The 21,155-nt window shown below is 47.7% G+C and overlaps 2 protein-coding genes and 1 long non-coding RNA gene across 3 annotated transcripts; 1 reads left to right on the top strand and 2 right to left on the bottom strand.

Moving 5' to 3' along the window:
• Nucleotides 1-269: 269 nt before the first annotated feature.
• Nucleotides 270-1,895, bottom strand: LOC123091562 (RING-H2 finger protein ATL8-like). The gene is made up of 2 exons (XM_044513097.1): nucleotides 932-1,895; nucleotides 270-416 (listed from the first exon to the last, which is right to left on the bottom strand). The coding sequence occupies exon 1, from the start codon at nucleotides 1,622-1,624 to the stop codon at nucleotides 971-973; it is 654 nt and encodes a 217-aa protein (XP_044369032.1). The 5' UTR covers nucleotides 1,625-1,895; the 3' UTR covers nucleotides 270-416; nucleotides 932-970.
• A 4,820-nt stretch (nucleotides 1,896-6,715) lies between these two features.
• LOC123091553 (armadillo repeat-containing protein 7) lies at nucleotides 6,716-9,146 on the top strand. The gene is made up of 6 exons (XM_044513087.1): nucleotides 6,716-7,175; nucleotides 7,281-7,317; nucleotides 7,797-7,870; nucleotides 7,982-8,075; nucleotides 8,205-8,287; nucleotides 8,623-9,146. The coding sequence occupies exons 1-6, from the start codon at nucleotides 7,104-7,106 to the stop codon at nucleotides 8,791-8,793; spliced, it is 531 nt and encodes a 176-aa protein (XP_044369022.1). The 5' UTR covers nucleotides 6,716-7,103; the 3' UTR covers nucleotides 8,794-9,146.
• Nucleotides 9,147-18,943: 9,797 nt separating this feature from the next.
• Nucleotides 18,944-19,792, bottom strand: LOC123125809 (uncharacterized). Its single transcript, XR_006461495.1, has 2 exons — nucleotides 19,491-19,792; nucleotides 18,944-19,231 (listed from the first exon to the last, which is right to left on the bottom strand). It is a non-coding gene; the product is annotated as an uncharacterized lncRNA (long non-coding RNA).
• Nucleotides 19,793-21,155: the final 1,363 nt, after the last annotated feature.

Genomic DNA, 21,155 nt, shown 5'->3' with positions numbered 1-21,155 from the left:
CCTATAAGTCCCACCTAAACCAAACACAAGGGACTTATTGGGAATTATTGTGGTGATTTGAGACTTATCAAATAAGACTCTCAGGGAGGAGCTTATTGGGACTTATCCCGGGCCGGACCTACCCCGCGTCGCTCCAGACTCGTTCCCCGCACGCCGCATGCCTCTCGGTCCAATCGCCGCCGCCGCCCCGCCTCTCGCCCCGTCGCCGCCCCGCCTCTCGCCCCGTCGCCGCCTCGCCTCTCGCCCCGTCGTTGCCCCGCCTCTCGCCCCGTCGTCGCCCCGCCTCTCGCCCCGTCGTCGCCCCGTCGCCGCCCCACCTCGGTTCGTTCTGCCTCGGTTCGCCGCCCCGTCGCCGCTCCGCCTCGGTTCGTTCTGCCTTGGTTCGTTGCAGCGGTGCAACATGGACTTATAAGTCCCTGTAAACAAACAGGTAGGGACTCGGGACTTATAAGTCTCTGTAAACAAACAGGTAGGGACTTATGACTTACAAATTGGGACTTAAAAAAGTCATAGGACTTATGAAACAAACAGGGCCTTAGATGTGCAATACTTAGGCTTTAGCGAAACCGTTGATAATATCAGGAACCCAAGTTTGTCCGTGTGCAAAAGTGCCATATTACTTGTGCCGTTATGCATAATGCTGAAGGAATCTCATTAGCATCTTTGATAGTGTAAAATTGCCCATGTCCTGGTTTTAGAACAAACTTGCTTAGTGTTTACCCAGGTCCAGCAGCCGTTCAGCCCCTGTCCGACTTCTAAATAGTTGGAATGAACAATGTAATCACAGTGGTAAGTGAAAAATGTCCACGCTTACATTTATTTGGAAATATTTCGGTATATACACACGTCCCATGCATGAATGAACCTAAGCTACCAATTCCTACCAACTACTCTAAAAAGGATTCAACAAAATTTGGAGAACGCGACACACCGGATCGCCACTCAGTGTTGCGTGGCCGGCGACCGTTGGTTACCGCTGGCCACTTGCCGGAGGTGACGACGTTGTCCGGCGTCCAGTGGCCTCGTGGACCGCCGCTGCAGCCTGGCCACGGTCTCCGTGTTCTTCCGCGACGGCGATCTCCTCGTTGGGCGGAGCGCCCAGGTCGGTGCGGCAGACCGGGCACGTGGTGTGCGCGCCGAGCCACGAGTCGATGCACGCGGCGTGGAAGGCGTGGCGGCAGACGGTGAGCGGCCGGACGGCGTCGCCGGGCGCGAACTCGGACAGGCAGACCGCGCACTCCGCCGGCGCCGCGGAGCCGGCGGCGTCGGCCTCGAACCGCACCGTGGGGAACGAGGCGATGACGGCGGGATCCAGGCCCGCCGGCTTGCGCGGCGCGGGCGCGGGCGCGTCTTCTTCGCCCGTTGCGGCGTCCGCGTCGCTGGACTGGAGGCGGCGGCGGCGGCGGCGGAGCCAGAGGGAGAAGAAGCGGAGGAGGTCGCGGAGGAGGAAGATGGAGAGGAAGCAGAGGAGGAGGACGAAGAGGAGGAAGACCGGGAGCAGCATGGGGAAGGACGTCCCCTGCTGGGCCGGTGAAGGTGGCAGCGGAGGAGGCCTCGGCGAGTGAGAGACGCGGGCGTCGAGGGCGCTGAGGAGGCGGCGCACGGCCATGTCCAGCGTATGCATCCGCCGCGGCGACCATGGGGTGATGGGGTCGATGGGCTTTTAGGTGTGGCTCACGCGCGCGCGCATGGGTACGGGCACGGGGCGGAGTGGGGCGAGGCGAGGCGGAGGGTGGTGGGTCGTCGGCGTCGGACGTCGGTGTCGCTGTTGGTAGGGACGGAGCCGTGAGCTTTACGGCGAGGCGAATGCGACGCCGGGACGGAACGACATGGACGCTCATCATGCATGAACATTGGCCAACCGACCTGACGCCCAATCCCATGGCGCTGCGCGCGCGCGTGCTGGTCTTGGCGGGTCATACCCTCATGGTTTTTTATTTTTTTTAAGTTTTCTTTTAGGGATTTTTTTTAAGTTGTAACCTCATGGAATTTGAGGCTATTAATCGGTTGGTCCCTGCCACGTACACTGGGTGCTCAGTCTAGAGAGATGTTTTTTTTACTAACAACTAGCTAAATAGTGATAGTTCTGAAAAAAAATTAGCTAAGGACTGGTCGTTCCCTATCTTCTCACCCTCGATTTTCACTGATTTTTTTCTTCTCTCAAAAACTGTGGTAAATGGCTAGTGGTTTTTTCTGGTTTTTCACCGCATAATATGAAAATAAAATAAAAGTGCTTAAAAGAGGATTTGAACCTAGGTCTATGCAATACCTATTGAGCCTAATAACCAACTAAGCCACCTTTTGTTGTTGTCTATTGTAGATAAACAATGTTATTTGAGCATTTCTCATTTCTGCCATATCAGAACAAAATAAAGTTTGGCTTGGTAACTTTGGCATGACCAGCGTGATAACTATGGTATGAGCAACATGATAACTATATCATAATAAGGCTGATAACTACAGTACGAGAAGGTTAAGGCATGAGGAAGTATGGTAATTTAACACATAAATTACCAATGAAAATGTTTAAAAAACTTTTTTCCCTTGGATGAAAGATACCATGGTGTTTAAAACGTAAGATATTAGTTGTCAAATCTGTGATGCATACATTATCATGCTTTTTTCATAGAAATTACCGGGTGTATATTTTTCAAAAAAAATCAAAAATTATAATGGGGTATCAGCTTAGTATGTGTCTATTAATAAGCTATTTACATATAAATTACTGCGGTTCCCCCCCCACCCCCCACCCCTCGCCACAGTCGCCACATTTATCAGGGTCGGGTACATAAATTATCAAGTCTGCGATGTGTGAGTTATCATGTTATTTGCATAAGAGTTATCGTGGTATGATTCAACAACAACTCCCGCCCTACTCCCGTCGATAAAGTTATTAGGATTGGGTATATAATTTATCATTTCTACGGTGTGTGACTTATCATGTTATTTGCATAGAAGTTACCGTGGTATGTTTCAATGACTCCCCCCAATCCCAACCCCACCGACAAAGTTATCAGGACTGGGTACATAATTTAATGTCTATGATGTGTGAGTTATCATATTATTTGCATAGAAGTTGTCGTGGTATGTTTCAACGACTCCCCCACTCTGGCCCCTCCGACAAGTTACCAGGACTGGTACATAATTTATCATGTTTATGATGTGTGAGTTATCATGTTATTTGCATAGAAGTTACCGTCGTACGTTTCAACGACACCCCCACCCCGACCCCTCCGACAAAGTTATCAGGTCTACCATGTATGAGTTATCATGTTATTTGCACAGAAGTTACCGTGGCATGTTTCAGCGACTTGCCCCACCCCCATCCTCGCCGACCAAGTTATCAGGACCGGGGTACATAAGTTATCAGGTCCACCATGTTTGAGTTATCATGTTTTTTGCACAGAAGTGACCATGGCATATTTCAGCGACTTACCCCACCCCCACCCTCGCCGACCAAGTTATCAGGACCGGGGTACATAAGTTATCAGGTCCGCCATGTTTGAGTTATCATGTTATTTGCACATAAGTGACCATGGCATGTTTCAGCTACTTGCCCCACCCCCACCCTCGCCGACCAAGCTATCAGGACCGGGGTACATAAGTTATCAGGTCCGCCATGTTTGAGTTATCATGTTATTTGCACAGAAATTACCGTGGTATGTTTCAACAACTCCCCCACCCCCACCCTCACCGACAAAGTTTTTAGGACCGGGGTACATAAGTTATCAGGTCTATTAAATTTGAGTTACCATGTTATTCACACGAAAGTTAACGAAGGATATTTCACCCCCGCCCCTCCCCGGTCGGTAAAGTTAGCAGGAACGGGGTACCTAAGCGCGGAAAAAATCGAACACTAAATTAACTCGTTTTTATGCATACATTGTAGATGAGACATGTTAAATAGCCCATTTACTTTCTTTTGTTCAAGAAAGGGATCGTAGGTCAGGTGGTAGGCTAGTTGAGTTGGCTCACTAGTGGTGCAAGGATTGAATCCTCTCTTGTTCACACCAATTTTTGCGTGAAAAAATCTCGAACAAAAAAAGATCTGGAGAGGGAAAAAATGGATCGGAAGGAGAGCAAGAAAATCGGATCTGAAGCAGATCGTGCGTGCATGCAACAGAGAAAAGAAAAAAAATTGTGGCACTAAAAATGCACAGAGAAAAAAAGTACTAACATTGGCACTTGATGAGTGAATAAAAAGATGACGTTGAAAAAAATTGTTGTCATTAAATGGGATGGCTGCATGGACAATCAAATGGAAGAAGCAAATGGCTTGAAATTAATTTCGTGAATCAACGCACAGGAACGAGCAAAATAATAGTATCTTAATTATGTTGACGTGACTCTGTAGGGTCAAGTATGACGACTATTATTCACCTAACAAAAAGATGCGTTGTGGTGTGGTGGTAGGCTGCTGTAGGTCTTATCCTGGAGACCTCAGTTCAATTCCAGACCACATCAAAAAAATTTCTCGCCCACGATGGCAGTTTTGCGGAAGAAATAAGAAAAATTAGGAGCGATCCAGTCGTTCCTGCCTGTTGCAAATGACCAGTCGACTGGTCATTAGATTTCTCGTTTAGCTAAATACCCCATCAGCCCCGAATTACTTGTTGCAGAAATTGATGTAGAAGTAATTCATAACTTGTTGCACAAATGGAACTAAACATTAATTTTCGCGACAAGTAATTCGGAACGGCAGGAGTAGGATCTAGATCTTAATTTATCAGTGACAGAAGATGTCACATTTTATCGCCACCTGGCGCACGTAGTGAGCTATCTCAGACTTGAATATGAAAAATAGTGTCACATCTTATAAAATTGGAAAAGGTCCAAAATAAACCATGAATTTATAGACGAAAGCTAAATCAAACTCTGAACTTACAATCTCTGAAATCAACACACCGAACATTTTAGTCCCGGTCTATTTTAAACCTTGGGAGTTTTTAGATGGTATTCGCTGCTCGTGCCCTCGCTCCACTCTGCCTTTTCTTTGCTTTTTTTTCTTTTTTTCTTTCTTTTTTCATTGGTTTTGTTTCACTTTTATTTTCTTTGTAATACCTTTTTTCATTTTCTTTCTTTCTTTTATTTTCCTTTTATTTTTGTTTCTATGCCGGTTTTAATCGGTTTTCTTTATTACACATGTCTAATTTCTCTTAGTAGGCAATGTGCATTTTGAACTCACATATGAAATATTTTCTGATACACATTCGACATTTTTCAGATACATTATGCACATTTTTACAATACCTGTTTTAAAAACTTTTTTGAATATACTAAATCACAACAATGAATGTATACACGATAGGTAAAAAATATTGCACAAGAAAAACTTTGTAGCCCCAGTGAGAGCGATAGATGATGGGCCGTATGGGCTGCTGATCTTCGTGGCCACTGGAGTGAACGAGGTCACCGTCTTTTGGTCGCCTTGTGCCTAAAAAAATAAAATGGTCGCCGTCGGATACGTGATGCACGGCCAGCCGCGTCCGACGTCCCTATGAGAGCAACTCCAGCATACCCCGTAAAAATATGACCCGTATAAAGCATTTACAGTTCGGCGAAGAATTGTTTTGCCGGTTGAAATCGTGCGCGGCGGAGTAGAACCCGTATATGAAACTGCATAATTTGAAAAAAAAACTTTCGCGGAAGAAACTGCAACCACACCAGTTCATCACATACTACATGATCATTCATAGCTCATCATCAGATACTACATTGTCATACATACTACATTCTACTACTACTACTAGAGGGAGGGGGATCTCGCGGCAGCGAGGCCGAGATCGATATACCAAAATGGACGAGCTTGCGGCCGAGGACGACACGGTGGAGGAGCTCAGTCCTCGTCGGAGCTGACGAGATCGATGAACTTCGACCTCTGCTCCTCACGGATGCGCCACCACTCGTCGTCCTTCTCCTTCGCGGCAAGGTTGGCCGCGGCCGCCTGCTGGAGGATGAGGTCGTCGAACTCGTCATTGTGGCGCCGGCGCTCCGCCTCCTCGCGCAAGCTCCGCTCGGCAATGACGAGCCGTGACCGCATCGAAATCGGCCATGAGATATTCGGGCCCGACGACCCCTCGACGCTCGATTTTCTCCGGCTCCTGCTTGACGGCGACGACCTCGATCTCCTCCGGCTCCTCCGACCACTCCTTCACGGGAAGAAGCCTCGTGCCGGAAGAGGAAGAGCTCGCGGTGTGGGAAGATCTCGCGGCGGAGGACGAGCCTGTGACCGAGAAGGGCGTACGCCCGTGCCGACGGTCGTATTCCTCCGTCTCGCGGACGAGGAAGCTCCGCGGCAGCTCGAAGCCCCTATTTGTCCACTTCCTCGCCCCGCGCTTCCTCGCGCCGTCCTAGCGGACACGCCGCTTGTGCTCTGGGTCGCTACTCCCGAAGCCGCAGCCGGAGCTCCACATGCGGCTGGAGGCGGAAGGGGCTCACCGGCGACGAGAAATATGAGGATGGAATTGGGAAATTGACGAGAAATATGAGGATGGAATTGGGAAATTGCGACGAGACGCAACAACGGGGGATAGGGTTTCTACTCATATATGCATCGTAAATCCATAGATATACTGGTTTGGGGGAAGGGGGTTGCAAGTTGCGGTAAAAAATTTTACAGACCGGATGAGTATACGGCCTCTGTTTTGATGTGGAAATTGGAACGAGTGCGTATATTGGCCGGAATATTGCGGGTTCGCCACTCTTACAGGGTCTACTAGAGTTGCTCGGACGGAGAAATAGCTACGCTAGACGACCTCGTTCCGAGAGGCGCCGCCCTTTCCCGTCCCTCCCCGCGACGTGCCGCGCCACCCCTCACCGGGCCCTCCAATCGCCGCCGCGCCTCCCCTCACCCCGCCCTACAGCTCGCCGCGCCGCCTTGCTTCGCGGCCTCCTCCCGGTCCACCTCCTTCCCCGAGCCTCCTCTGTCCCTCCCGCCCCTCCTCTGTCTCGGCCGCCGCTGCATCTGCAAGCAGCAGCACATTGCGCAGTGTTGACTGCCGTGAGGAATCGTCTACGTTTAAATAAAAGTGCGTCGCCGGCGACGGCCAGCGATCGCGCACGCCGGAGGCAGCTGGAAGGAGGAAAGGGACTCCGGAGAGGAGATGTTCACGAACGCGCAGCGCCAGGTCGAGCGCACTGGCCGCGGCGGCACCCCGAGAGACCAGTACCTTCAGGTTCGCCTCCTTCCCGTCTTCTCGGTCGGGGATCGCCGGGGTCTCCCATTTCCTCCCGCGATTGTTATAACTGGTTAACTTGCTCGTAATCACGAATTTCCTCAGGATCTTGTGACCCAGTTCCAGGACTCCACGGATGAAGGTAAAAATATGTTGGCTGATTCGTTCTTCTTTCTTAAGCTTACACCAGGGTCAAATTTCTGCGTTTTTCTACTAGAATTCGCGTATTGGTTTAGGTGGAACTGAAAACAGAAGCCGAGTTCAGTTGCAATTATTGTAGAAATCGTTGTCAGCAGATTGTGCTGTGAAACTGAATTTCGTCGCCGCTCAGTAAAGACCATTGTATTGGGGTCAAAACAAACAACTTAGTGAAGTACTAGTGAAGTTCCAAACGACACCAAGGAAAAGATGCACAATACATTCTAAGCTAAACAAAAGGGGTTGTAAGGTTGACGCATGGGCTCTCTAGTGATGTTGTCGACTAGATAGCACAGCAAAGGTTTGGGAATTATCTTATGGTACGAAGATAGCTCCAACTTTGTCGGTGAAACCCTTAGCTTTAGTGTTATTATCATATTATGTGCTCACCAAATTTCATCAATTTATTTATTTTTGTTTCAGAGTACAAGGAGAGGATTGTTGCAAACTTGTCAAATTTCGCATATGACCCTTATAACTACGCCTTTATGCGCCAGGTTGATGATTCCACATACCTTTTGTTTTGGTCAATTGCTGCATTTTTTTGTCAGCGGCAGTTCTGGTACTTTCCTATTCAATGAGACGGTATATATGTTCTGTTCTCTCAGCTGAATATTCTCGAGTTGTTCTTGGACTGCATTACGGAACCAAATGAAAGGCTTGTTGAGTTAGGAGTTGGTGGAATATGTAATTCATGTGTTGGTGAGCAATCTAATGACTTGAATTCTACGGAATTTTATTATTATTGTGAAGCATGCAAGACACTTATTCAATGTGTCTATCAAACATGATATTTTGACGCGGTCATTTTATTTTGTATTCATCGTGTAGATCCAGCAAATGCTTCTGTTATTACTCAATGTGGTGGAATCCCGTTGGTTGTACAATGCTTATCTAGCCCAGTTAAGAATACCGTGAGTGTTTCTGAACCTATGAACTGCAATCGTAACAGTATAGGCCTTCTTTGTTTTGAAGAGTATTTTTTTCTGATTGGTTCCTTCCTATGCATGTAAATTTCCTCTTGATCGATTAGGCTACTTTGGGTGATGTCTAAAATAAAGGTTACTAAGGGAAGTAGGGCTAAAGGAGAGGAGACATGTGAATTGGGGATATTTAGCCAGGGCACCCTCAGTCGCTTGTCTCTCTATTTCATCCATTATCTTCTTTGCAAACATATCAGTCTTTATGTCACTATATATGTTCTCACTTCAACATATACCAACATTTCCATTTGATTGATTGCGTGCAGGTGAATTACGCACTTGGAGCCTTGTACTACTTATGCAACCCCTCGACAAAGAAAGACATATTGAAACCGGATGTACTTAGGATCATAAGAGACTATTCTGCAGCTGGAGCCGTCAACAGCAGCTTCAGCAATCTTGCAAATGCATTTCTGGACAAGCACGTCAACTCGTGACGTCAGTTCAGGACTGCAGATGGTAAGGCATGTAGCATTTCATCTGATAGAGGACAGAGAGGAGAGGCTATGCAGGAGTTACAATTCTCTGTCCATTTATCCAAGCACAATAATTAGTAGTGACATAAATCTGGATTTTTTACGTTCTCTGTGAGAAATCAGTAAGTTCATTAGCATTGAGGTTTTTGTATTTATTCCAGACAACTGTAATTGGTTAGGAGTTGGCAGTAAAAGGAAGGAGGATAAAGTGCTCCTTTGTCAATTCCATGTTCTTGAATACAATATCTCTGCCTCAAGTAGATATCCACATGAACGTTAACAGGAGCTGAAGTGCTAAATGAGGATTTCATTCATGACCCATCTCTGTCATATTTTTGTTAATTTTCACATCCTCCCAAGTTTGCCAAACTGCTGGTCAAACATGTAATCAGTCGCTCCATGTACACAACAACTAGATTACGGGAGAGGAAATAAGCTGTGTGCAAATGATGGGTTAAGGAATATAAGTATTAGACCACAAGAACTGTGCTTTGATAAATCGCCCAGCACAGATGATTACTTTTTTCGATAAGAAGGTGCCCCACCTTGTATATTACAATCAGAAATGAGCATTTTATAGGGCCTGTTCGGAAGCTCGCCAGCTCCCAGCTTTCGCGAATCCGCGAGTGGAGCTGGCCTGAACGGCCTGGCTTCAGGAAGCTGGCTTCCGAGATCGAACCAAAAACCACGTACAAGGTCGCGCCTTGTCCTTGAATTTGTTGGATTCAGAAGAGGGCGAAGCAATTTTTTGTTTAAATAATGAAAATTTAGACTGGAATCTAGGACCCATTGGCTTACATTTTTTTCTAGAATACGCACTAGTGTGCGTATCATGCATTAAAGAAGGAGAGGGGAAAGAGCTCCATCCACCAAGGTCAAAGTTTACATCCGGTTACAATTGAGCCCTCAACCTTAACGCTACCTAGCCCCACCCGATCAGCCTTGGTCTAATTACTCGCGCCATCCCACCTAGAAAGCATCAACAGGAAGAAGGCCATGTCGTGCTTGAACATGCCAACTCGCGCCCAAGCTCTGCCTTCTGTCTCAATGCACGCGATCACCACTGCCGTCGATGGGGAGGCGCCCTCAAAGACGATCTTGTTCCTATGCTTCCACAGTTCCCATAGGCAGAGAGAGAACACGGTGGTGATATCCCTCTGGTGAGTCCTCGGAGGCGAGCATGCCGTGAACCAGTCGACGATCGCGTCCTCCTGGCCAGGCATCCAATCCGGCCTGTTGAGCGCCGCGAGCACAGCGACCCACACCGTGCGGGCGAAGACGCGGGTTAGCATGATGTGATTGATTGTCTCCTCACCCTGATCGCAAAAGGGGCAGGCCGCCTGATGTGGTAACCCTTGCCGCGCCAACCTGTCCGACGTCCAGCATCGGTTCCGGGCCACCAGCCAGTTGAGAAAGCGGCATTGGAGGAGAGCCTTGGATTTCCAAGCCATAGTGGCATATGGTGCCCGTTCGAGACCCCAGAATCTTCCGCATACGCCGACCTGGCCGAGTACTGGCCAGAGTCCTCCCAAACCCATCTGACAGTGTCAAGTAAACCGGGCGTGAGCTGAACCACGGCCGTCGCCGACCACAAAGCCAAGTACTCCCGAAGAGTGGCCTCATCCATGTCCGGTCCGATGCAGGTAGCCCAGCTACCATCCTCGAGCGCCTGCACTACCGTCATAGCCTTCTTCATCCTCTGAGGAACGCGCTTATACAGCCCCGACACGATCTCTTGGGCCCTGAATCCACCGATCCACCTATCGTGCCAGAATATTGCCTGCTGGCCATCACCGATCATAGTGAGCGTTGCAGCCTGAAACAACCTCATGGCTTCCTTTGAAACCCTAATATCCATCCCTCTCCATGGCCTTTGCTCGTCAAGTTTCTGCAGCCATGGCCACCTCGCCTGAAGGGCAACATTCAACCACTGTAGATCTGGGACACCCAGCCCACCAGCCCACTTTGGAGTGCACACAGATTTCCACGCTACCTCGCATTGGGCGCCATTAGCTTCCGTTGCTCCCGCCCATAGAAATCCATGACAGATCTTGTTGATCGCCTTGATTGTCTTCAGTGGTATCTGTAGAACAAGCATTGCATGTAGCGGGATGGCGCACAGAGCCGCTTTCACCAGCACCAGCCTGCTGCTCCGCGGCAGCGACGCTCCCCTCCATGAAGGCAGCTTTCTCGCTACCTGGACTACCAGATCATCGAGCTGCGTCGTCGTCAGCTTCCTTAAGCTTAGCGGCAAGCCCAGGTAACGGCATGGGAAGGCCCCCACAGGACAGCCAAGCATGTCAGCAATTCGGTCCACTTGTTCCTCTGAGCACCTGATAGGCATCGTGCAAGTCTTCGCTCTGTTAACCCGCAGCCCCGAGGCTCCTGCAAAAGAGCCAAGAATGGTATTACAAACAAGTAGATCCTGGGCCTCCGGTTTTAGGAAAAGCATCACATCATCTGCGAAGATCGACACCCACTGGTTTGGGGCCCCCACAAAAGGCGAGAGCAGGCCATTGCTATCCGCCATGGCAAACAATCGCTGGAGTGGTTCCATCATTAAGATGAACATCATCGGGGATAGCGGGTCGCCCTACCTAAACCCCTTCCTATTCCTGATTGGGGCCCCTGGCACGGCATTGACGAGGATTCGGGTTGATTGGGGCCCCTAGTTTACATTTTATGCACTAACTAGTGGAACCAAAAGTCTAGAACGATTGAAAAGATTGGACAATCCATGTATATTTAACAGACATGTCGTAGATGTCCTGCAAGAGGTTCATGATGGCGGGTTCATTTCCCCAATGCCGCTCATCCCCAAGGTATGGGTCACTCCTGCATAGAATCCTAGTACGCTCTTTGCCGCTTTCTCCTTGAAATATATGAAACTTTTTCTTTTTTGAAACTGTCACGAGGGGGGGGGGAGACTCCCCACCTGAATATATTTCAAAAGTATTTTGTTACAAACTTAGACAAGGCGACAGGTAAAATAGTCCCGCCACAGGCCGGTGTGAACTATGTCCTCCACCTTCTTAAGGCGATGAGACCACAATGTAAGATCCACGATGATGCCCCTAGTAACATCATGGGGTGAGACATCTAGATCCCTAAAAGTTTTAGCATTACGGGCGTCCCAAATTTTCCAAATGATAAGAAGAAGAATGAGAGGCCATACTGACTCAGGGAGACCCGGGTGCCCATGGGAGACCCAAAGATGTGCAAAGGGGGTAGAGCAAGGGTGTAGACCAATGGCATCCCAAATGGCATGAGTTGTCGGACAGTGGAAGAAGAGGTGTGCCCGGTCTTCGGACGCAGCAGCGCATCGGGGGCAAGCGGCAGAGTCGATGATGGACTTTCGGAGCAAGTTTGCCCGAGTGTTGAGCCGGTCGAGGTAGAAAAGCCAGCCAAACACCCTCACTCTGCTGGGGACACGCGAGTCCCAGATACGAGCAAGAGTAGGGTCGGCCAGCTGGGAAGCCATCGCGTCGTAGGCGCCCTTGGTGGTGAAGGCGGCGCCATTAAGTAGGGTCCTGGCGTCGGGGGCACCCGACAGACTGACATCCTGCAACAGTAATCTCAAGGAAGCAAGTTCATTGGAAGCAGTTAAGGTTAGCCGGCTACGCAAGCCCAGATCAATCCCATCCGTCAATATAGTGGCTACGAATGCATTTGGCTTTGTATGGTGTGAAAACAACGCCGAGAAAGCAATGCACCGAGGTTCAGGGAGAACCCGACGATCTAATCAGAAGAAGGTGGATAAACCGTTCCCAATGGTCACACATGAAATCTCACGAAGAGAACTGAGGTGTCTAAAAATGGCACGACCATGGAAGGAGGCATTTTTGCTAAGACCTATATGCATTGGAGAATGGTTGAGGAGCCAATCCTTCCAAGGAAAAAGAGGGGAATGCAAGAATTTGAATGCAAATTTCAACATAAGGCAAAATTTTTGTGCTCGCAAGTTTTTGACCCCAAGACCACCCGCAAGCTTTGGCATAAAAACTCGGTCCAACGCAACCAGACACTTAGCCCCAGAGAAGGAATCATCGTTAGACTAGAAAAAAAATCCTCCTACGCTTGTCTATCTCCTCGAGGACATTGACGGGCAGGGAGAAACACATCATAAAGAAGGTCGGCAGACTATCCAGGACGGCCGAGAGAAGGACAAGACGACCTCCTCAAGACAGCAGGAAAGCACGCCATCCGGCTAGGTAGATATCACAGCGGTCTATAATTGGTTGAAAAGCTGTGGATTGGAGTTTATGCGGGGAGAGGGGGATGCCGAGGTATTTTTGGGGGAAAGCCGCAATTTCTGCGCCGAGCGTGTTTGCCATTTGAGAGGCAATGTCAGAGTCGACATTAATGGGGACTACCGTGGTTTTTTGGAAATTGATCGAGAGGCCAGTGGCAAGCGAGAAGTCATCAAGGATACGTTTAAGGTGAGCTACTGCATTCGTTTCAGCTTTGATAATAATTAGCGTGTCGTCTGTGTATTGCAGAATAGGGCAGGGCATGGAGGTTGTGATAGGGTGAGCAATGAGGTGGTTTTCACAAGCATCAATAATCATTCGTTGGAGAACGTCTGCAAGATGATAAATAAAAAGGGGGAGAGGGGGTCGCCCTGTCGTAAGCCATTTTTACATTGGATCCAAGGCCCTGGAGAGCCATTTAGAAGGATTGCGGTTTTTCCATATTGGAGCAGGGTGTCAATCCAGAGAATCCATTTTTCGAGAAGCCTGTGACCTTGAGAATAGAGAGGAGAGAGAGCCAGTTAACCGAGTCGAAGGCTTTTGAGAAATCGAGCTTAATCACAAGTGTGGGCGCTTTGGTTCTGGCACATACGTTGAGAACATCTGCGGCGTATAGAAAGTTTTCCAAGATTGTCCTACCCAAAAGGAAACCTGTTTGATCCGGGTGGACAAGCAGCGGGATAATAGGTTTGAGGCGGTTTGTGAGAAGCTTGGCGAGTGCTTTAACCGGGCAATTTTGAAGCGAAATAGGGCGGAAAGCGTCAGGAGAAGGGAGGGCATCCCCTTTTGGAAGGAGAACAATGTAAGCTCGGTTAATACATAAAATATCAGCGGAGTGATTGTAGAAGATGGAGAATAGATCTGTCACTTTCTGCTTAAGGATCGACCAAATTTTTTGGTAGAAACCCGACCCAAATCCGTCAGGACCAGGGCTAGCCATGAGGTTCATGTCTGCGAAGGCGTCATAAACTTCCTGTCCCGAGAAAGGCGAGTCTACGCGAAGTAGCCGTGGTGTTTGTGAGGGGTAGAGGCTTTGGAGTGAGAAGTTCCATGTTGGAGCTGAAGATAATCCGAGAATGGAGGAAAAGAAAGAGGAGATGATTTCCACTTTTGATTCGTGTGAGTTGAATTCTTGGTTATCATGCAATATCATGGGGATTTTGTTATGACGATGTCTGTGAGAGGCAGAGGCGTGGAAAAATCTGGAATTCTCGTCCCCGTCGATAGCCGATTTAATTTTTGATCTAAGCCGCCAGTAAATGATTTGTTCACGGGTGATGCGGTGTAGAACCTTAATAACTACTCGGCGCAGGGCAAGCTCGGGCTGCGAGAGGAAACGAGACTCTTCGATCCAGTCAAGAAGGTCTATGACAGTTTTGCAGTTTTTCTCCTGCACAGAGATCGGAAGAATCGACTTTCGCCACGATCGTAGGGCGAAACGACATTTCTTTAACACACGGGTTAGGGAAAGGGGGGTGTTTGAGAGCAGCGGGGCAGCAGCCCATGAAGATTGGACCACACCTCGACAGGCCGGAGATTGGGCCCAACCTAGTTCGAAACGAAAAAGCGCGGGACGGGGGATTGAGGTGTTGATGCTGATAATTAGAGGGACATGGTCGGACACATACCGTGTAAGGCTGGAGACAGAGACAGTTGAGTCAGGGAAAGATTGGTCCCAAGCAGTGTTAATGAAAACACGGTCCAACTTTTCTAGAGTGGGTTTATCTCACTTATTCGACCAGGTAAACGATCTATCCAGTAGGGGAAGTTCAATAAGGGCTAGATTGTTTATACAGAGATTAAAAAAAGAGCACAAAACTAATTGCACAGAAGTACCACAATTCAGGCATCACATGCAGATTGGTACCACGATTGCTAATTTTTGCGTGTCAGTACCAACATTCGTCCAAATTTTTGCAAATCAGGCTAAAACGCGTATTTATACGTATTGACAGTGTATCTGACAGTTGGGGCCCGTCTGTCAGGTGCCGACGTGGCATATTTTTTGCAAAAAACCCCCTTGCTTTATACGTAATCATATAAATACCCGTTATTTTTGCGGGAAAATGTTAACCGTGAGAGAATTTTTTTTGCTCGGACTTGTTCGAAAGTTTTCAACGAACTGGACAAATAAATAAAGTAAACGAAAAATGGCGCGCGCCAGGTTTCGAACCTGCCACCTGCGGCACGCGGGCGTAGCGCGCTAGCCACCCGGCCAAAGGACTGCTCGTGTTTCTATCCAGGCAGGACATTATTTATACAATAGGCGAACGCTGGCCGGTAGTTGGGCCAACTAAGGCCTGTAATTGTTTTTTCGTTTCGCCTTTTACTGACGCGCGTGCTGGGCTCGTTCGCCCGGATTTCTTTTCTATTTATTTATCGTATTATGCTTTTTTTTCTGGTTTTGGCTTATTTTTAGGTTTTTCTTTCTTTCTTCTTTTATTCACTGGGTTCGTTCTTCTTCTGTTTTTAACATACTTACTAAATATTTTTTTAGATAGGCTTCAATACATGATGTTTTCAAATACATGATGAACATGTTTTCGAATTTGCATGAACATTATCTTAATGTATGCTGAGCACCTTTTCTGCGTATAGTGATCATTTTTTAATGCTTGATGAACTTTACTTTGCAAACAGTGAGCATTTTTTAATATATTGAACTTTCAGGTTGAACATTTTTTTAATGTATACGATGAATATTTTTGTAATTTAGGTTGAGCATTTTTTAATATATACGGTGATCTTTTTTGTAATATAGGTTGAACATTTTCTTAATACATGATGAATTTTTTTGACAATGTGTATTTGAGAAAATGTTCAGCATGTTTTAAAAACTTATTGCGTAAAATCATTCTAGCATTTCGAGAAACACATCAATTTTTTAATAAAAGGTTCACTGTTTTAGTGCACTAATATGTAATCGCAAAAAAAATATTAATATTATGATTAAAAAATAAGTGATTCAGGGCACGCAGCAGTGCTGGGCTCGGCCGCCGGCCCAGCGTGGCTACTATAATATAAAGGAGGACCCGCCTGTAACTTAACTGGCCTGGTGGCTAGCGCGATCCGCCCGCGTGCCGCAGGTCGCAGGTTCGAAACCTGGCGCGCGCGATTTTTCGTTTACTTTATTTATTTGTCCAGTTCGTTGAAAACTTTCGAACAAGTCCGAGCAAAAAAAATTCTCTCACGGTTTAACATTTTTCCCGCAAAAATGACGGGTATTTATGTGATTACGTATAAAGCAAGGGGTTTTTTTGCAAAAAATATGCCACGTCGGCACCTGACAGACGGGCCCCAACTGTCAGATACACTGTCAATACGTATAAATACGTGTTTTAGCCTGATTTGCAAAAATTTGGACGAATGTTGATACTGACACGCAAAAATTAGCAATCGTGGTACCAATCTGCATGTAATGCCCGAATTGTGGTACGTCTGTGCAATTAACTCTATCTGCTGCTTTACTTGCTTCACTACATGAGCTGTGTTACTCACTCACTACTGGATCAGTCTGATATATGGAGATAGAAAGGCAGGGGTGGTAATAATTGACGCGTTAAACAAGTAGGTGAGCTTTATTTATTGTATCAAAATTTATCTAGGGTAGAAAGCTAGGTAGCTATTTTCATTATCCAAGTACAAACTTGGTAAAGATATTTAGTTTAAAAAAAACAGAGGCACAAGCTTTGGCTCATCCATTAATTAAGGGATAAATAGAGAGCTGAGGTTACAATACGACGCTTACAAAGAAGGCCACAACTCTGCCGGCATGAGTTGACCCAAACGTTTTGCACCCGCGATGACCTAAAGTCTTGCCTCGTTTCTATCCCTTCCATGAGAATTGTCAAAGGGGCGGATTTGTAGCGGAAGACCCTCACATTCCTTTCAGATCCAACTCATGAACATGGTCATGGATGCCACTGCACTCCTGTTCAGACGTTGCTTCGGACATATTGATCCAGCAATCTTTTGTGGACCTCTCCAATGCCCAAGCGGCGGTGTCAATGTGTACAAGTTGGAGCCAATCCCTAACCAAACCCCAAGCCTCAAAGTGTATCAGCATTTGTGAAGATATTTAGCTTCTTGCATAGATATACTACCAAATGCTACAAACTGAAATCTTACAATCTCATAACAATTTAGCGCACGATCTCGCGTAGGCTCATGGCCAACACTCATTTGCGGAAATCCCGCATCCTCTATGCAACTACATAAGGAAGTAATCCAAGGTACAATTCCTCCACCAGCATATAGCTTCCCACATCGCTCAAAGCACAGTGCCGAAGAAGGATTGGTCCCTCGGCGCTAGGAACCTAGCTAACAAGGTGTTCACCTACCGAAGCATCTGAACCCCTCCATATGACTTGTTCCCCGACAATTGGACATACAAGCCATCCAAGGTCAAGGAGTTGGTGAGGCGAGCCCGGAGTTCTGGAACCGGCACTCGTGCAAAGAGCACCGGTTCTACCAGGCCCTATAGTCTTTATCAACATTGTTGATACTCGACGGGGTGCATGGATGCCATGTCTCCACAACTCGTTAGTTGATGGGTGATCACTCCCCAACGATAACATGCTGTCCTTCGCAATGAGGCACCTGCGCCACATTATGAGGATTTAAGGCAAGATTTTTTTACAACTCTAGGAGCAGATGAACCATATACAGAGGCGGCTCCATGATCAAGTAGCGCCTAATAGTTCAGTAATGCAAAAGCTGCGGGTAGGATGAGGCGCCAAGCCCTAAGCCATCGTCCTCAACATGAGCAGCAGACTTTGGCGCCTCGACAACAGTCTTCACCAACTCGTCACTTCCAGCGGGGTCATCCTAAGATGCCCCCACGCTGGAACCGATGCACATCTCATGGTTCCTCTAAAAGTGTTAACAATCTTACCAGTTTCAGTGTCTCTCACTCGGTGCCTAGTTGCTTCTGGTGTGCAGGAGTATTGAGTGCTGAAAGAGACCTCTGTTAATTTCCCTTTTGATAGCCTTCTCGGGTCATCAAGTGAATCATCGTGGTCCCACTAGTCTCCATTTATGTGAACAAAGAGTTCCATACGCTAAAAATATATATGCCATGTACGCAAGGAAGATTATTATGGAAGACCTTCGAAAGCTTAAGAAGGAAGAAAAAGGCCCCAGGTTCAAATTTTAGAATATGTTGTTGACAAAGGTGATAACTTCTCAAAATTGTCGCAGATCCGCAGCTGCTCTTCATAAGATTCAGCAGTTATTGTTTGCATTGCACTACACTGTGAAGTTGTGTAGCTGGAGACATCCTTCTATTGCCATAGTCAATGAAATGACATTTCCAGTGTCTGAATTTTACACCCTAAATATGTAAACTCCGTGAATGACAGCATGTTAATGCTGAGTATTTTTTGTAACAAGCTTTTTTATTTCTTAGTGGTGTGAAGCATGGGCGAATAGATCAATACGATGATGTGTAAGACAAGTAAGTATGACGACACTCAAAACCGTTGCATCAAAAATCAAGGCTGCAAAGCTGGAGGGTAGCAGTGCGTGATGCTGCACACATCGACGGCTGCAACAGAACCGGCAGCTATCTGCACTCGGGTGCCATATACACTACAGATGCGCCAAGGCTAAGAAACTTGTGGCCAGAGGACATAGCAATGCGATCTATGTTCTTGTGGAAGTTGAATTACTTCCCCAAATGCATCTCATCCCCTACAGGTTGTACAAGGATAGCAGTTTCATTTATTTTTTCCTTCTCAGGCTCAAAGATGTCAAGCTTTGGTGAATGGAGATGGGAACCTGAGATCAAGGAACGAGAACATTGTTTGCTTCACTACATTCAGTGGCGGATCCAGGAATTGAACTTAGCCGGGGCGGAACAATTGAGGTGCAAATTTTTTGATTGACAAATGCAAGTCCGTTGAACCAAATCTCATAAATTCAACTATAAAGCTAGATGCACTCGAAAATTAACATAACCAATGATTTAGAACAGTTCAAGATTCTCGACAACTAGGTGATGTGACCACCAAAAATCACAAAATCCAACATGAACATGTTGCAAGGGAAATCATGACCATACGGCTGACATGGGCCTTTCTTCAAATATTCCGTCCTCGCTGCATATCTGATTTCGGCAGTAGAATAATCACAAATTTGTTTTCGGAGTCCTGGATCAGGTTGAATTAGAATAGAAGTTTGCAAAGTGTTATCATGAGATCCCTGATTAGATACTTCAGGTTCATGAGCAAGATCTTGTACAATGTTTGAATCAGAGGTTTCATTGGATGAAATGTTTGCATCAGTTTCATGAACAGGAAAAAGAGCTTGGGATTCAGTAGTTAGGTGGGTTCCAAAATAAGCAGCAATTTATAGTTGGCTAGACATTGAAGATCAACATCAGAAGGAAATGGATTGGAGTTGGACTACCTGCTGATTGCGCCTGCTGATTTTGCAAACTGTAGCTGCGCGTTTGCATGAGCTAGATGCTCTGCCGCCGTTGCCTCCTCCCACACACGGGACATCTTCTTTTGGTTCGCCCATCCACGAACGGCAGATCTGGATCAGGTGCCCGGCGGCCGGAGGACGGTGGCTGGCGTTCCGGTGAGGCTGAGCTCTGTGGCAGCGAGCCGGCGGCCGCTAGGTTAGTCTTGCTGGGCGCTGGCTGCCTGCTCGATTTGGGGATTCCTTGGGAGTTGGGATTACCTGTACGTGTTCGGAGGACTGGAGTGTGAGCTGGCTAACAGATTGGGGCTATGGGCTGCTACTGGGCTTGCGTGTGACCGCGCAGTCCAGTGCAAATCCCCACTTGTATCAGCCCATGTACAAAACGAATCGTATTTTTTGTATACAGGATTTCGGCTACCCGGGGCGGCCGACCATAGTCGCCCCCCTAGGCTGGTGCTGGTGCCTTTAGAGTTTTTTCCCCCTAACCCTAAAACCCTCTGGCGGCGCTCGAGGCGATTAGGGTTGGGAAGTGAAAACTAGCCTTCGCCCGGTGATCCATCGCCGGTGCGAGAGAAACCCAAGGGAGGGGACCTGCATGGCAACGCCCAACCCTGCGGTGGGAGCGGGGGCGGGGAGCGATCCAATCGAGGGTCGCGTCGCCCGCAAACAACTGGAGGAGGCGCTGGGAAAACTTGACATCTCTAAGGAAGAAGCGACTCCCCTGATCCTCGATGATCGCATCGACGGAGGACCGGCGAAGTGGCTGTTGGCTGGTAAGGTGCTGCATCGAAATCAACTCCACATCCAGACCATCATCAACGCCCTTCGGCCGGCGTGGGGAAACCCACGAGGTCTTCAGTTCAAATCTGCCGGGATAAATGTCTTTGTGGGAGAATTCGAGAGCCAGAGAGATAGAGATCGAGTTTGGGGCGGATCTCCATGGCATATCAATAAGAATGTTGTGGTGCTGGCCGAATTTGATGAGTGCATGAGACCTGATGAAGTGAAGTTTGATAAGCTGATGGTTTGGGCTAGAGTTGTTAATCTACCATATAATTTGAGGGATGAAGCTTGGTGGAAACCGATAGCTCAGCAGATGGACAAGAGAGCTCTTTCGGTTAATTTTGACCACAATGGCGGGTTCCTGAGAGCTAGGATTGCCATTGATGTTACCAAGCCGCTCCGGCGTTGGATTTTGATTGATTCGGCCCGGAGGAAAAAGGTGGATATGTATGATATTCAGTATGAATAGATAACCTACTTTTGTTTCTCCTGCGGCAGACTTGGGCACTCGGAGATCTACTGCCCTAACCCTGGCTCTAGGGATGATAAGGGCGAACTACCGTTTCGCCCTAAACTGAGGGCTCCAGATGAATCTCGGAAGCCAGCTAGCAGTGAGAACACCTCGAGGACTGGCGCTAGCAAGCCAGCCACGAGGAATTCGAGCACGAACAAGGACAAAGGAGAAGAAGTTAATTCCCCGGTCAAGAGTAAGCAGCCACCGAAGAGAAAAGATGCCCCGAACCAAGTATACAAACCGGTGGTGAAAACCTTGCTGCTCACGGACGGGGGGCCGAGTGCGGAAGGGGGGCAGGGAATTCTTGCCAAGGATGGCGAAACTTCTGCTAGTAATGATACAGAACATGG

The sequence above is a fragment of the Triticum aestivum genome, chromosome 1B, assembly GCF_018294505.1.
Source record: "Triticum aestivum cultivar Chinese Spring chromosome 1B, IWGSC CS RefSeq v2.1, whole genome shotgun sequence".
NCBI classification, from domain to species: Eukaryota; Viridiplantae; Streptophyta; class Magnoliopsida; order Poales; family Poaceae; genus Triticum; species Triticum aestivum.
The sequence above is the reverse complement of the archived record's forward strand: the minus strand, read 5'-3'. Positions and strand labels throughout refer to the sequence as shown.